The following is a 17,405-nucleotide window of genomic DNA, read 5'->3' on the forward strand; positions in this document are numbered from 1 at the left end:
AAATATGATGAAAAATTATACAGATTGAATCTGGCTTTGATTCTCATTGGTCAATTTATGTGGACGGAGCAGATACAAAGTTATAACGCCAACACTATAGTATTGCAGATAGGTGGCAGTATTGGCGGTAATTTTTACCGCCGGAAATCTGTCAACTGTCATGTATGAATGTATGTATATAAAGCGGCACACCTAAAATTAATCTCCAGCCATCTACGACGTTAGAAACATTTACAATAACCCTGTATTTGTAGTTCCTCTTAATACATTTAATTTAATAACTCCTTCATTGTTTTTGTAGTCGTTTCTTTCTTACATGTGACATGTTTATGCTGTGGTGGTCGTTTAGTGAGCTCTACACTTAAGAGCCGCAAAAAACCCTTCACGGTTTCGGTTAGTAAACAACAATAATCATTGCCATTAACAGCGTACAACAAACAACTAACTCTAAAAGCCCTAATAGACTCACATGAGGTGGATAGGGCGGTTTATGCGGTTAATCTCCCAGTTTTGCAGCTATTACAAGACATCTCTGTTTATATTCCCGACAAATTTTCTGTTTGACTTGTTTCCACAATTCCCCTTTAACAAGCCCGCATTGTTGAAGCAAGTCCACATGTAAAATCATTATGGTACATACCTGTAAAATAAAACAATAAAATTAATTTCCACGTTGCGACATTAAAGTACGAGCATGAGAAAGAGAAGAAAAGTTTAGCAAATCTTTTTAACATCACGCACGGAAAATTTGCTTTGTATAGCTCTTTTTCAATGTTCACTTTTTCTCAGTCCCCTCGGCATGCTTATACAATTTTATCTTTGACGACGATCTTTTTTTCAGTGGATTAAATTCGACAACAGTTGTTGAGGAGAGGTGTGCTTAATGTTCAAATTGAAAAGGTCAAACACGTGTACGCGTCTAGAGCGTCATTATTGAATCCTTTAAGCAAAAAAGTAAATTTAAATAAAAAATGTCTTCTGAGTGATATCGATTGGGGAGTGCACGGATCAGAGTAGTATACGAGACATAAATAAAACGGAGTGCATTGCTGATGTTCTACAAATTGTGTATGTCATCCTTAAGGACAGCTTATGCTACAAATATGTAATATCGTTCGTTTATTTCAAACATTGCAAAATGATACTCTCTGCAGGGAGACAACCAGACAACACAAGAAATATTTGCAAATCGTTTCTTTGATTATGAAAAATACATGGGCGGCAGCGAAAGTTGTTTTATTTAATGTTGGTTCGTCAGTATACATTAGTTATAACTAAGTAAAGTCATATTGTAACAGTACAAGACTTAACGTGTCAACTTGGTTTAACAACTTTAGGACAGTTGGGAACTTATTTTTTACGTCTGTTCACTGTTGATCGGAATTACCCCAAAAAAAGTAATTTGCCTCTCCATGGTTGTCTAATAAAAAATAGTAAGATTAAGAAAATCATTAATTGGAAATGGAACTTTATGGAATACCTATAGATAATGCAGAAAGACAAAACAAATTTTTAGCGGCAGATTAAAATCGAACAATACAACAAAATCTGCATTTAGTAGAAATGGAAAATTAATCATAATAATATTTGAAAAAAGTGACGTATCGTTTGACCTTGAAGATAATGTTGCAAACATTTAAATTAGGATCTCTTTTTTACTTGTACCTACTTTTCGAATCCTTTATATTGGATTTTTATTTAGTGACGTCGGACAATAAATATCCAAGTTACGGCTTGCGGCGTTTTTTGGGAGACAGCCTGTATAAAGGGTGTTTTTTTAAATTTGGCGTCGAAGTAGGCGTTGGAGAGTCGATTGAGAGCGCACCACTAGTGTAAAAGCGTAAGATTTAAACAGCTGATCCGTGATCCGTAACCTGTATAGTGCGTTCACAATCGACAGTTCAACGCCTACTTCGACGCCAAATTTAAAAAAACACCCGTTATAATATCCTTACTTAATGACAAATTGTAGTAAAATACTAAAAAAAAAGTCAGAGAAAATAAAAACAATTATGAAAGTACTTCAAGAAGGATTTTTTTAATGCTACTAAACCATGTAAAAAAATGTTGCAAAGTATTACGATGTCATTTGCTTTTATTACAGCTTAGCACAACAACTTTAGGGGTGTCTGAATTAAAAGTTAAAGCAAACTTACTTTTGTAAGCTTTTGTCCGCTATTTGCATTTCAAACATGCAGGAAGCCTAGTTGGCTTGAGGCTGTAATGCCCAATAGTTTTCGTAAATTCCCCAGAAATTAACGCCTGGCCCAGGATTAATATACACTGACCGGCACAAAAAACGACTCATTATGATTTCTTTAATAAATCATCTTGAAATTATATTTGTGATTATTTTTCTTTATTATAGTTAAATTGGGATATTTTCAATGATCGGGAGTGCTATGGTCACCATGGCAACCGAATTGTTTTGTTTAAATAAATTATTAGAAAATTTGCGCTACTTCCATGTTGTGTATTTGTCGGTTGATTTACGTGTTAAAGGATTTAATTTGACAGTACGAGATACATAACAAATTTTTTTCTAAAAAATGACTTTTTTTTTTTATTAAAATTTTATTTGCTGTGTTTAATGTTTTGTTTGTCGGATATTCTTTGGCAAGGAATAACTTAAATAACACTTATCAATACAACATGATATCAAAAAAATTTCTAAGACAATGAATTACTTAAGTATATTAATAAAATTCAAAGTGAGTCGTTTTTTGTGCCGGTCAGTGTATTTAGTTTAGCTACAAAAGGGATAATGTGATGAAGGTGAGTATTTAATACCATTATTTACGTTTCAGTTCGCAAATATTAATTACTTCTTGCAGACGTCTAAGTTTTGTAGAAAAGTATTGAAATTTCAATTTAAAATATAATTCACAATCGATACTTGTAATCAGACACATTTTGACCGTCACACTAAATATTTATTGTGTTTCTGTGCCTGATCTGAAACATTATAATTTCACATTAGTTAGTAGTATTAACTCGCCATTAAATTCTTCACAAATAAAATAATTATGTTTTATAATGATGTGTAGAATAGCCTGAATCCTCGTGAAAACATAATATTTACGTTTCCATAATATGTTTATTTTGATTCTTAATTAATTTTGATTTAAAGTCGTGTAAAGTGGACATTCTGTGCGTAACATTTGTAGAAATAAATTTCCGATGAAACAGAAAATCTCGATAATGGTCTTTAACTTGCGTCGAAGTTTAAAGACGACTTTATCCCAAATTGGGATAATTTGTTGAGCGCAACGTTCAGAAGGTTTAAATTAAATTTCAGAATGAAGCAGTCCTCTAATTATATAACTCTATAATAAAAATCCGACTCATCAAAAATAAATTTAAGCGTAATCATACGAAAATTATACAATCTCATTTTCAACAAATAAATAAGTCACAAGAAAATTTCTTGTCGGTTTTTGTCCTGTCAGTTTATCAATAATGAGTTAGGTCGGTGTAAACCACACGTCCATTATGAAATTTTCAATACGTCCTTCTAGGAAATAACTCCGATGAAAACAACACCGTAAAAAACCTAACAATATAAGTATTGCGGTGGCCTTTCATGGAATTTTATGCGCTCCATCTCCGACATAACAGAAAGTCATAAAGGTACCTAACTTCAGGACGACATAAAACAGAAGCAGGTGCGTTCGTATAAATGTAGTGCGCGCAGAATCCGATTGATTGCCCGGACCAACTTTTCAGGAGAATACCCGGAACGTGTCCCCGGATCATAGCTCCGGGTCAAAATACCAAAGGAAAATTGAAAATAATGAAGCGGGAACGGATCCATTGTGGTCTGGATGGGATGGAAGTCTCTAGAATCGAGTTAGACTACGATAGAAAAGTCTTTATTAGTGAGTCCTGCCTGGTTGTATCGATTAATAGGCCCGCGAATTTAGCTTTTCCGATTTAGCAGAGGTTCGTTAATTTTGGCAATTATGCGAAAAAAGATTATCAAATTTATTATGGAAAGAGCAAAAGTACTAATTTAATTCGATTTTTCAACGGATTAAGCTTCAGTTTTAATGCCGCAAGGATTAAATATTTTCAAAATTACACGAAATATTTAATAATTAGATTACATACCCCTATTAAAAAAAGCCTCTAAAAAAGCGAAATAACGAAATGATTACCCAATATTTAACCGGTGCCACTGTGTGTAACACGAGTCGCCCAGGTGCAGACTGATGTCAAAATCAAAAATAGCAAGATGGCCGTTCAACGTAAACTTTAGACTTTAGTAGACTTTACATATTATTGAACCTTCAAGTACTAATAATATTGCAACAAGAAAACTAGGAGTTATTGGTGCCTTAAAATTTGAAAATTGTAAAGTTAAAAATTGTTATTTTACTGTAACTTCAGCAAAAGAAAATAAATTATTTCATGTCCGATTTTTTTTATGATCCGCTTTAAGATAAAATAGTACAGGGTCAATACAAATGATTGTCCCATCGCAGTAGGCGTTAGTAACGTAGTTGAATGAGCCGCAAGCCTCATAACATGAGAGAGACTAGTATCGTCGATAGGTGACACTACCAGCGGTAGTGGAAATCTGTCTACTAGTTTGTCTAACGTTGCGAGACTGGCGGCACATCCAAAATTGGTGTGGGTTGTCAACGTCAACTGCGCTGGGACAATAATTTATAATGACCCTGCATATATCATTCACAGTAGAAGGTCTTTTTGTGATTCGCCCAGTTGCCGACCTCCACTTCGTCTCGGTCTTCAGTCTCTGAGCTTAGCACAAGAAGACTCACTTCTACTCTTAATGATATATTCTACTATTTTCTGTGCTACGGATAAACCCTCAATATGGATCAGTCTTGTTATATTATTATCAAAAATCTTGGCAAAATAGTAATTCTCTGCTTACTCCTCTGAAATAAACCTATCCTTTTATTCAATTTTGAGAGTGTCTCAAGCTTGAAGTAAACGTAGCATTCATAATAGTAACAGACGCACAAACCCTCTCGAATAATTGACCCAATTATAAACTAAAAACGTTCCTGCCGCGAAGGTGTCTGAATCGTGCTGAGCTTTAAGTGCTTTATTGAAAGAGTGGATACTGGTGGAGTGTTAATAGAACCCGATGATGACGACAGCTTCATCCTAAAAGTGGATTGCGCACCAGGCGTACAAACACAAACGAAGAAAATTCCCAGATACACGAAAACCTCTTAACAAACCCTCTTCGTTATGAAACAAAGCTTCCTCCGCGCTTAATCCTCTAATTCAACTCGGAACGAAAATTGTTATTATTTTAGAACATCGATCTGGAGCGATAACATCTAGAAATAACTTCAAATTGTTTCAATCAGCCTTTATATAGATGTGGAAATTTAATTAGGTTCGTTCGTTTCGGGACGTTTTAAAAGCTCCGACAAGTTTTTATGCAATTAATCTGATGACGCGAAGCTGCCAAGTGCACCACGCCAACGCTCCATCACCAATTATCTCTTTCAATGAAAATCGTAACAGTATGTCCTGACGACCTTTCGGAACAAACTGTTTTGCCCACATCAGAGGTCAGAATGTCTTTGAAATTACACCAAATGACATATATTAAGAACAAATGTCACAAATACTTCATTCAACTGACTTTCAAAGGTTGCCGTTATTAAAATCCACAACCGTAAATGTTTCGTTGGTAAACAGAATCGTGAAATGAAGACTATTTACTATTGCATGTATCGGTCAGTTTTGCAAGTGTTGTCTGGCCTACAAAAATGTACTGTTTACCCACTAACAATTTACTCTTCACGGTTAAGTGAAATAATTCTATTTCAGAATATTTTAGGTAGAAAAACATATAACAAATTTTATGTGGAAGTTTCAAATTAAATATTGATGTTATTTCTAGCTCTAATAAAACTGCTGGAGTAGAACTACGCTCCACAAAAACATGATAATGTTTTGTTCATTACTGCATGCTCTCATGTTTTATGAATTTACTTCGGGCACATAATAATCGCAACCAGGAAAAAATAAAAAGGAGGAAGAAATAAATAAAAACCGTCAAAATGTAGACAAAAAAAATATGAAAGTTTTTTTTTACTGATTATTTCCTTCATGTGTCTAGCAACCAATTGCGTGACAAATATTGACCAATCAAGACGAGAAAACAAAAAATAACCCCATAAAATTTCTCTAAAATGCACACTGTGCAATAATCCGATAAAAAATGTCGGTGCCTGATTTTTTTTTATTATTTTGAATATAAAGCATTGGAAATAATGCGTTTGTTTTCATTCTATTCAGGAAATAATCAGCCGTATACCCCTCGAGCAAAATTTTAATATCGGCAATTTTTTTGCTAATGGACTCAAACATCCATAAATTATTCGGTCAGAAGACCAATTATTATCAAATAAAAGCCCTCGACTTCGTCTCGTGCTCTTATTAGATAATAATTGGTCTTCTGACCTCATTTATGTATGTTTTCGGTCATTAGCAAAAAAATTACCGATAAAAAATTTTGCACTTGGGATATAATAAACTAGGCAAAAATGAATAGGGAATTTTTGCATTTTTTATTTTTTTTTAAATGCAGTTTTAAATTTGTAATGAAATATGTTAGAAATATAAATATATACACATTAAATGTAATGTTTCAAGTACCTGTAACATTTAAAATTTATCCAGTGTTTAAGATTACGTAGGAGGATTGGGGCAATTATTTTGCTTTCCAAGAAAAATTGTGGAATTCCCTATTCATTTTGGCCTAATTTATGTGAAAAAAAAAACTTGTTCAACGATTTTTTTTTTTTTTTACTTTAATTGGTTCGTGTCACATCACATTGAGATCAAAAACGGGTAGCTTAAATACGCATTGTATGTTTTTAAAAATTGCATATCCAATGATGGTAAGCACAGTGCTGTAATATTTTATCAGAAATGTTTACTTTTCTTCTAAAAGTGCAATTTTCTCGGCTTACCAGGTTTTATCCCTCCACCGTCTATAGGTAAGAATAATTTTACACTTTAAGATAAATTCCCGTCTTATGCCTTGCACTTTATTACTTTCTCAATCAAATCGATATTCACATTTTATAGAGTTTCTGTTGGTTGGCGCCATCATAACTTCCAAATATAAGAGAAACTTCGGTGATTTTGTTTATTTACACTCTTTTGAAACATTTCTATTTCCTTTATCAATCCAAGCACGAACACTGCATGTTTATTTCAAAATCAAATAAAACGGAACAACTCAACTGGTACAATCTCTAAATCACATTGCGAATTCTTTTGTAGTGAATTCTTTAACACTTTTATTATGTTATTCACTATTAAATTGGAATAATTTGCGATACCAGCTACACATCAAACATACAAGTTGGCTCGTAGATTGATTCATACGCACTCTAATTTTTACGCGAATGTCATTAATTGCCGAATGGGATCATAAAACTATAATTTGTGGCATTCGATGTTTTCTTTACCTCTGAAACAACATAACACAAACAACTTAACAAGGTGCAGCTCGACAATTAACTTTCTAGTTGATGATAAATTCTCTGTAGGAATTAATCTAGGATCCGACTTTGGTTTTGCATGTGTAACAGAAATTTTCAACTGTGTAGCGTTATAAATTTTGTCATCAAACATTTAAGGCAAATATTAATTTCCATAATGTGCAAAATTTATGCAGTCTAGGTACTAAAACTAGATGATTCAGGTTTCGCTACATGAATTATAAAAAAGATAATAACAGTTAATTAAGACTCAGTAATAAAATAATGAAATTACAAAAAACACAGACTTTTCACAGCAGCATAATTGTCATTTATTTTTCCTTAAAATATTTCTCACAAGAGTTGTAATTAGGAACACAATAAAGAAAAAGAATATTGCTTTCATCATTTATATTCCAGGAAAATTTCAGTAAGAATTCAGGATTGGCAAGGACTGCATTCTAAATAAACTTGAAAAAGTGATGCTCAGAACGGTTTCATTGTAACGAGTTAAGACTATAAAAATATCCTCGACTTCGTCTCGTGCTCTTATTTGCTAATAATTGGTCTGTTGACCTCATTTATGGATGTTTTCGTTTATTAGCAAAAAAATTTCCGATAAAAAATTTTGCACTTGGGATATAATACATATGTGATAAATTACACACAACAAACCACCACGAGACCTTCAGATTAAACAGAATAGTGATTAATATCTTTAATAAGACATTTAAGCGCTGCAGGAACAAAACTTATGACCTTTTGATGGTTAAATTAGTGCGCACTTGGTTCTGAATCTGTTCATAATTTATTGAGCGTTCAGTGAGCCCGATTATTAGTAAATTTTTTCACGCCCCAGATGCCCCCAACACCAAAGAGCTTCAGTTTACTGTTAAACCATTCGTTATTACAATTCCTCTTTGTTTTGGGGAGTTAATTTTATGTTCGGATATAAAAAATTATCGATGGTTGAACGGCTACTCTCTGATGTTTCCGAGCACATTCTTGAAACAATTTTAATGTTGAAACCTTGTTAGTATTTATTGAGGCGAACATAAACCATCTAAAGTGCTTCCAATAGCATATTTGAGCTTTTAGGTCAATTTTTTATGAATGTTCCAGCTGGGCAAATAAGCACTCTAATGAAAAATCTTCCTGGCATTAATGTACATTTTTCATTACATTGCTCGCCGTGTTATTGAAAAGTTCGAGACGCTATTTTTAATGAACGGACGATTTATGTGTATCGGAAGGTGGAACAAAGTTAACGTCAAGTCAGCAGAAAAAATGTTGTCTAAGCGAGGTTGTATTAAATTTGTCCGTTACTGATAACAATATAAAGGCCTCACTAAATGAACATCCCTCTGACGTCAGTTTTTTAAGTGGTGACTCAGCTGAAAAGGTAGATTTGGCAATTTTTCTCAACGCCTTAAGACACAATCAAGACTATAAACCTTGTCGAATCAGCAGAAAACTAACAATCTATTGAATCGTAAACGTCGATATCAGAACCGCATTATCATAATTCAGACAGGTCCGAGTGTTCTGTTTGGACATAAAGTGTAGAAAGATTGAGACAAGAGACAATACATAAAATAAATGTGTTGTTACCATTTTGTTGACCTCAGTATTTAATTTGAGGCGATCTAGAGAACTCCAACCTGAAAGTGTTTTAGTCGAGACTAAAAAGCGCGCCATGTTTCATTATCTCACAAGGAGGTCAGGCTACTGGAGACTTTCCTGAGCGTTTTCAGCCTCAATGGAAGATATAGGTTTGCTGAAGAATGAGTTCAGAACTCGGTTCAGAAGGAATGGGAAGTACGTACTAATGGGTAGTAATTAATGTGACTATCAGATTTATGGTATGGGAGAGAAAACCCTTTGAAAAAAATCCACACCTGATTAGGATACCGTCGTGAGATTCGAACCCACGACCATATGAATGCAAAGTGAACGCGAAACCCGCTTGGCCACAGAGCTCTGTTTGATGTGGAATGGGACTGAATAGATATATAATAATAGTATATTATACACCAAAGTGAAGAAGTTCATGATTATAGCCAGAGCGCCAAGATTAGAGCCCGAGGCGTGCCGAGGATTCTAAGGCGCGAAGGCTATAAGAGACTTCTTCACCGTGGTTTATATAGGTACTATTTTTTTCACTACTAGATACGTTAAAACCCTTTCTCATAATAATTATTAATCAAATTATTTTGTCCGATGCGACGATCCGAGTTCTCATTTTTCAACGCTTGCTATGAAAATCGTCTACATTAACCAATGAAATCAACGAAAATCTTACGTTGCTAGGTGACGGCTGTTCATTATTCACCTAGGTTAATAATGAAAATTATTATTAACCTTGGGAGAGAAATTCTACTTCTGGGGTCAGTTCGAGAGTCCATAATGAAGCCTTCTGAGACTAGTAGTGAAAAAAAATATGTAATAAACAAGTGTTATATTAAATCATCAATACGTTTTGGGCGCCGAGACCTGTTCCAATCAGTGAACAGGTCACTCAATACCTACGTCTTCCAACTATTACCGCGTTGGCATGATAATATTCAAATTGCTTTCTCCATTCGTCACTTAGGTAGGTAGGTAGGTCTTTTACAAAATAAAATGTATCACAATTACATATTACTTCTTCCTGATTTTTATTTTTATTTTTCAAAAATTTGTTACCATATCACGTCTACCAAAAACCAAAAAACAAATTAAAGTGATGATATTTTACCTTTGGTGTCACCTGTGTGACTGATCGAGATGGAACTAATATCTTGCAAGATACATGGTTATTAGAAATGATTGTAGTCGAAGCAGGCCATGTCCATGTTATGAAATTTTTGCCGCTTTCATGTGAACTGACAATTATTGTCGATGTCACTGTAATTTTTTTTAGGTGAACAGTGCGGTGTTGATTATTTTATTTTTTTTTTAATTAACGATTGAATCCAAAAGTATCGAGTTGTTTTGTACCCAATTTAACTCCTGTGTGTATAAAATAAAAAATGTTGTACATATAATATTTGTTATCAATTTTTCCACGAGTTGATTCATAAACTTTTTTGTTTACATTTTACAAATTATAGAAACATTAAATCATAAACATGAGTTTTAATCTGCAACCACAAATACCGATCCCCCTAGATAATATGCAACCAAAAATACTAACAATTCCTGCATCCTGCTAAAAATCTTAGCTATGTGATTCTACCTTTCGGAGATGCGCACGCACGCGCCTACCAGGAAAAAATAGACTTTAGAAAGCCGCAAGGCATGATATTTGAAAAACTGCAAACCAAGCAGTGATTCTGTTGAAACCTTAACTGATATTTTCCAGTCGAAAGGAATTCATTATGATCGAAGGAATATTACTGCCAAAAGAAAGATGTGCCATGTAATGAAAAGGAAACATGCCAAGTCCCATATGCAAAAGAATGTTGTAGACCGCCTCAGTAGATACATCGCAAGTTACACTTTACATCAAAGTTTTAATATTTTACTTCATTAATTCATAATATAGACGATGAATAGCAATAATAAAAGAGAAGCTGCCAAGAAAATTTATTATTCAATGCTTGATCAATAAATTTATAGCGACAATTTTATGAGAAAGAGTTGGAATATTGCCAATAGACTATATACAAAAGGACTCCGCAGTGAATGGCAAATATTTTGTGGAGCTAATCATTCTGAATAAAACGAAAGAGAATTTGACGACACTCAGACAATGCGCTATTTCATTCAGCCCAAGTTGCAAACAGGTTTCAACGAAATAAACTATCCACTTTACAGACCAGACCTAGAATGAAGAGACTTGTTCGAATCAATCAAATAAGATCTTAAGTGTTTGACCGAAAATAAATATAGTCGACGAATACTTTGACGCTCTCGCATATTAATGAGGCGTATTATGAAATAGCAGAAAATGAAACAGTCCTGTTCATATTTACAACTAAGTAATAAATAGTTTCTAAAATCCAAATATGTAGTATATTATTCAACGAACGTGTGACGGTAGCTACACTCACGACTAGTTACGAAATAGTCATTACACGCGAGTAGAATCCAATTCTTTTTCTGCGAAATAGAAATTGCATTATTCTCATTTTCAAAATTCATTTATTACTCTGTTTTAATTAAAAACTAGTGAAATATGATATTTCAAAATAATTATGACATATTGCGTTGAATTATAGCTACTTGATAGTCTACACTATGATTTGCAAATGCAATTTTGGGATTGATCACAATCCGTAATAAGCAATAAGTCATTAGATTCACGGCCGTAACTAATGAATGTCATTGCTGGACAGTTAGCACATAGACGTACAGTGAATATATCGTGCGTTTTTAAAGCGTAGATTAATTGGAGTATGTTGACAGCTAACCTAAAATTGAAAGCCAAAAAAATCTTTCTTTTTTTCTCTCTTTGCAATGTTTTAAATTAAAAATAGAATAACTTAAGGATTCCTATTCTCGAAGCAAATATCTAAGGGCACTCTTTGCTGAAAACAAACATGTTCAATCATGTCCCGATTAAAGATAAACAAATGTCTTTCGTGTCAAACAGCGAGAAATTCAAACTTTACACTGTTCTGAACGGTTTAATTTTTCCAACGCCTACTCAGCCCAGGATTTCATTTGAACGCGCAATATAAGTACGGGGTCATTATAAATGTGCTGCAAGCTTTATAACATGAGTGAGACTAGCATCGCCGATAGGTAGCGCTGCTGGCGGTAGTATAAATTTGTCTAACGTTGCGAAGCTAGCGGCACATCCCAAATTTGTGTGGGTTTTCAACGCCAACTGCGATGGGACAATCATTTATAATGAACCTGTATAATGGGAGTAGAAAACATAGTATATTAAAACTTACCTTTGTATCTTTGGCGTAGTATAATTTGCGTCCTTTCAACTTGAAATACCTTCTCCTCCATCTCTGAAACGACCATGTTTGTTTCAGCAAATATCCTTCCTTGATGGATGCCTGAAAAAACATTTCTTTAATAAGTACACATTCAATATTTATTACTGTGTTTACGAAAAACAATTATGTTTTTTAAAATGCTATGCCACTAACATTATATGTACATATATCTAATATAATTAATTACAGTTTATGAATATAATCCATGTTCTACATGATGAAATATTTTCGGCTATAATGTAACTACTCTCGTGTCAAAAATAAATTACTCCCTAGAATTGGAAGGGAAATAACGTTTTTCATGTTGTGTGTAACTAGAATTTTCAAAAGTAATTTTGAATGCCTAAGGTTGGTTACTTTGAATTGAGAGATTAAATCCAAATAAACATGCCGCCAGTAACCAAAATTGATTGTGAAACGAAAAATCATCTATCACTTTGTAGTGACCCAGTTTAAAATTTAAACTTAAGTTTCCGGTACCGCCACAACAGCGCGCCAAATGTGGAGGTACTAGCGGCTAGACTGGGAACTACTAGCGGAAATATAGCGGGGAGAAAACGGGCTCGCGCGGGTGGTTGAAGGGGGTAGTTCACTTTTGTTTGGTTTTTCGAAACGAACAGACCTTGCGAAGAGCGATCCAATATTCCAAAAATCTGTAAGTTACATCTGAACCGATTACACTACCGTTCCGAGTAGATATTTTGTGTCCCCGTGAAGAATTCAACGTTTTTAATTCACCTGGGTAATTTCTCCCACTTTCGTTGTTTTTTTTTGTGTTTTGTTTTGGGGCCAGGACCACGTGGTAAGGGTATGTGGTAGATTTCATTTTGTTGAATGCTGTTGCTTTAAGAAGCGCCCATTCGTTAATTTTAAGCGTTATCTTTCTCCCGGGAGGTTCTTTTTTTTGTAATCTTGTAATTTCGGAAATTAGGAGCCGTCGTCCGAACCGCGAGCGTCCATTTTGTTTTCTTTTTTTTCTTCACTAACATTTTACTTTAACGGCACTCGACCCGCCATCCTTTTTGTTTAACATTACCAGCGATTATTGTATTCGTGATTTATGTTGTTTACTGATATTTGAGCCATTTAAAGTGGTTCTATTCTATTGTTATTTCACTTCACGTTTTGTTCTCTTTTATTTCCTCATTGTTTAATGTTGCGGTTTGTTTTGCTTATTTTATCATTGTTTAATGTTGCGCTCTGTGTTGCTAGATTTCGGAAAAGTTAAAGGTAAAATGTTGTAAGTACGATCACATGGGAGCTAGGTGACATTCAGGAGGTCGGGGGGGTTGTTTAGTCAAATTTCCGTGGGGGCGACGGTTATGTAGGACCGTATAACGGAGGTGGTACAAGTTCTGCTGTATGCGACTCTGAGAAGCTGATGTGAAGCCCCCGTCGCAGTTATAGGGATCTTGGGAGTTTGTCGGAAACGGTTGGTTGGGGAAGGTGGAACAAGTTCTGCTCTACGCGACTCTGAGAAGCTCATCGTACAACCCCGAACGCTAATATCACTCGGAATTGGTCGGTACACAGTAGTCCGACACGCGATACCCCGAGTACCTATAAATGTCGCTGCTTTCAAGACGACTCAGATTTTCTGAGTCCCCTCGCGGCCGAAAGTTTGTTACCTCCAGCTCTAAGTTCCCGTTGGCGTACTTTGACCGTGTAGTTCCGAGTTAAACATTGTTTTTGTCATTAATCGAATTGTAAAATATGAGTAATACCTGGGATACGGTTTTTGAAGAGGGTTTTTCATCCGTCCCTGTCTGTAATAACTGCCTTATAATTTGTTTACTTGGTTTGCAAGCTTTAAACTGTCATTTGTCTGTCATGTGCCCGTTTTTCTGTTATTTTAAATATGGTTGCATTCATCTTGTCGTTTATCTTTGTGATGTACTCAACTAGTTAATTTCTTGTACTTCGTTAACCTTAATTTCTGTCTTTTGTATTCGTTTCAATTTCTTTTTCATCAAAGTTATTACAGGCATTTTTAATAAAAGGTATTTTGCGTCCCTCACATGTGTGTTTTATTTGCGGCACTCTTCCAACTGGAACCCTCACCGTTTGCATTCCGAACCTTTCCGCCAAAAGAAAATCACAACGTAGGGCTCCTCCGATTCGATGACGATCACGACCACCTTTGTTACCGTTTTGCGCAGGTTCAAATATTTGGCGGAAAAAGTAATGTATTCAAATCATTACAACTTAGAGAGAAATTAGTCATTTGCAACTGTTACAATTAACTTGCTGCCTTACATTTTTGGGATATCTTTTGTTTCTCACCAGAAACCACATAGCCTCCAACCTGACCAAATTTATGGCAACCTAGTAACGAATATCCCTAAATCCTAGGGAGTAATTTATTTTTGACGCGAGAGTAGTGATATGATTATTATCGATGATATTATTTATGAGTGAAATTGAGCTGGAGATTTCACGAGTCCGAAGGACGAGTGAAATGTCCTGTTTCAATTTCACGAATTTAATATCATCGATGATTAATATATGTACTGTCGCGAGCAAAAAATTCTGGTCGTCAATGTCATTTCAAAATTTGGTTAGATTGTCACAAATTAAAATTTTTTCCCTGCCTGATTACGCCCATGTCAACAAAGTGTCAAAAAAATGAGACAAAAATGGCAATTAAAGTCATACAATATGATGATAGGTCATGATATTTACGACTGTTTTACAATGGAGCATTTTCTGTTGTATCAAAGCATGATTTTGACGACCAGTTTTTTTTGCTCGCGACAGTACATTTACAAAGTCTATCATTCTAAGTCTAAAATAAAATGTAAAAAATCTGAAGAATATTCCATTAAAAAAAAACGCTGGCCAAAGTTCCTTTAACCCATGAACGTTATCTTCAGTTAAACTAGTAAAAGTAGTAAAAGACTTCAATTGTGTCTTCGGTTTAATGTCTCAAGAACTAATTAAAGTAAGTACAATTTTATTTAAAAAAACAGAAGAAATGACTGCTATTTTTAATATTAGAGTAAGTTTAATCCGATCGAAAAGTGAAATTATGCAAACTGAATAAAACATTAGTTATTCTTTATTAAAAATCAAAAAGTTTTCGTAATGAAACTCCTTCTGAATCTCACAAAAAAAACTACCGGAGTTTGTTTCACAGAAGAATGCTTTACTGATAAAAAAAAATCGAGAACCAAAGTTTGGCTGAATTCTGTCTGCAATTTTTCGAATTCTTCTTGACTTTGTATAATTGGCGGGCGCCCCGATTGTTAAGACAAGAAATGGCGCTCTGTTTGAAGAGAACCGCGGTTTCATAATCCCAACTCTAACTTCACACCGGCTTAACCTTTGACATTTTCCTTTATGTACGAAGTTTCCCCAACAAAAACCTCTTCCATCTTTTCACTCCAATCCCTTCATAAAAAAACCGACTCTCTCTTTACTGTTATAATCTTTATAAACAACGCAGCCATCCTTCTTTAGGTGCGTTCATCCATCAAGCTAAAATTTAAGCGTTTGGTTTGGCACTTTTTATACAGTTTACCCCGTATCAATGCAACCGTGAACCGCGCCAACTCTACACCGGATTAATTTCATTTGAAGGAATTTCAGGGTTAAGGTCAAAGGTTACAGACGCGCACGGTTCACTCGAGATTTGTTAGGGAGTTTGTGCTGAAATGAATCATTTTTAACTTCGAAGCCGTCAAAATGCTTTAAACAAACAACAACAGCGGTGCATAGCGGAAAATTGAAGCCCGTTGGTGATTTCCGTGGGGGCCCTGGGGCCACATGTTTTTTTGTTAGTGCAGTCCAATTTGTAAGAAAAACTCGTTTTTGTTTACCTGTAATAAATTGATTAGGCACTGATTTGGGTCTGAACGCCGAAACCGATGGAAAATAATGAAAGTCCAGTTTTTCGAAAAGCTTTCCATCCTGAAGTAATTATTTTCAGGTCCCTGTTATTATTCTTACCTTTTTGTTTTATAATAAAATCACTTATTTACTACATTGTGTTGATGAGAATTAATTTTACAATTGCAAATGTGACGAAATGTCTATTTTGTTTAAAGCGAATTGACGTTTCCGTCTGTCTACGTCATTAAATATCAGCCTTACAATGCAATTTCCCCTAGTTTCTGCTACAAAGTAAAAAAACACCGCGTGTGGTAAATCGTTGTTCCCGCACTCCGAGGAAGGCTGTGAAAAACCGATTTTGAGGCAATGAATACAAAGTAATGGAGTAAAAATTCATTTACAATATATATATATATACAGGGTGGTCCCGATATAACCTGCCAGAAGAAATCCAGTAATAGGTGACGATGAGTAGAACTCATACACAAAAAAAGTTTCTAATAAAAGTCTTTTCGTTTTCGAGATAAAAATAATTGAAAATTTGGTCAAAATTTGCTGTACGCTAATGAGTTAATCGGTTTTAAAAAGGTAATTCTGGTTACTTGGCTGCGATTTCTTTAGCAACGGTACATACCTGCAACACCTATGACATTTGTCAAGTTTAATTTTAAATTTGCCAATCCTTCAAAAAGTTATGAAATTCACGAAACAAGAATACGCCGATTTGCATTTACTCTATGACGAAACACGTGGTAATTCAAGACCGGCAAGGCTACCATACGGCGAGCGTTTTCCTGAAGGAGTCCTTCCGTCTCGTTGTACTTTTGTGGAGCTACATCTGCATTTATGTGAGGTTGGTTCTGACTGATTCCAATACGATGGCATCCCCGATCCTCCATTTAACCCCTCTGGATTTTAATTTTTGGGGCCACACGAAAGATTTGGTATACGAAGTTGAAATAAATACAAAAAGCCAACTCCAGAAACGCGTAACAGACGCCGCGAACCAGATTCGTAAAAACCTAGAAATGCTGAATTCTGTTTATGAAAATTGGTACCAGCGTACTCAAATGTGCTTAAATGCCAACGGAAGGCACACAGAACATTTATTATAAAATAATGTTTCTGTTGGTTGTGGTGGATCCGGAACTAACGTGTGTGG

At 34.8% G+C, this 17,405-nt stretch overlaps 1 protein-coding gene across 6 annotated transcripts in view; it reads right to left on the reverse strand.

Moving 5' to 3' along the window:
* The window catches only part of LOC138130061 (diacylglycerol kinase eta), a 171,758-nt gene that overhangs the window by 137,036 nt on the left and 17,317 nt on the right, over positions 1-17,405 (reverse strand). For 5 of the 6 annotated variants that reach the window (XM_069046411.1, XM_069046414.1, XM_069046413.1 and 2 more), the window contains exon 2: positions 12,362-12,472. In XM_069046411.1, coding sequence (XP_068902512.1) covers positions 12,362-12,472 — 111 coding nt within the window. Of the gene's footprint in view, positions 1-469; positions 583-12,361; positions 12,473-17,405 lie in introns of all 6 variants that reach the window. The other variant, XM_069046415.1, reaches the window with a different exon arrangement.

This window comes from Tenebrio molitor, chromosome 5 (genome assembly GCF_963966145.1).
Source record: "Tenebrio molitor chromosome 5, icTenMoli1.1, whole genome shotgun sequence".
Taxonomy (NCBI): Eukaryota; Metazoa; Arthropoda; class Insecta; order Coleoptera; family Tenebrionidae; genus Tenebrio; species Tenebrio molitor.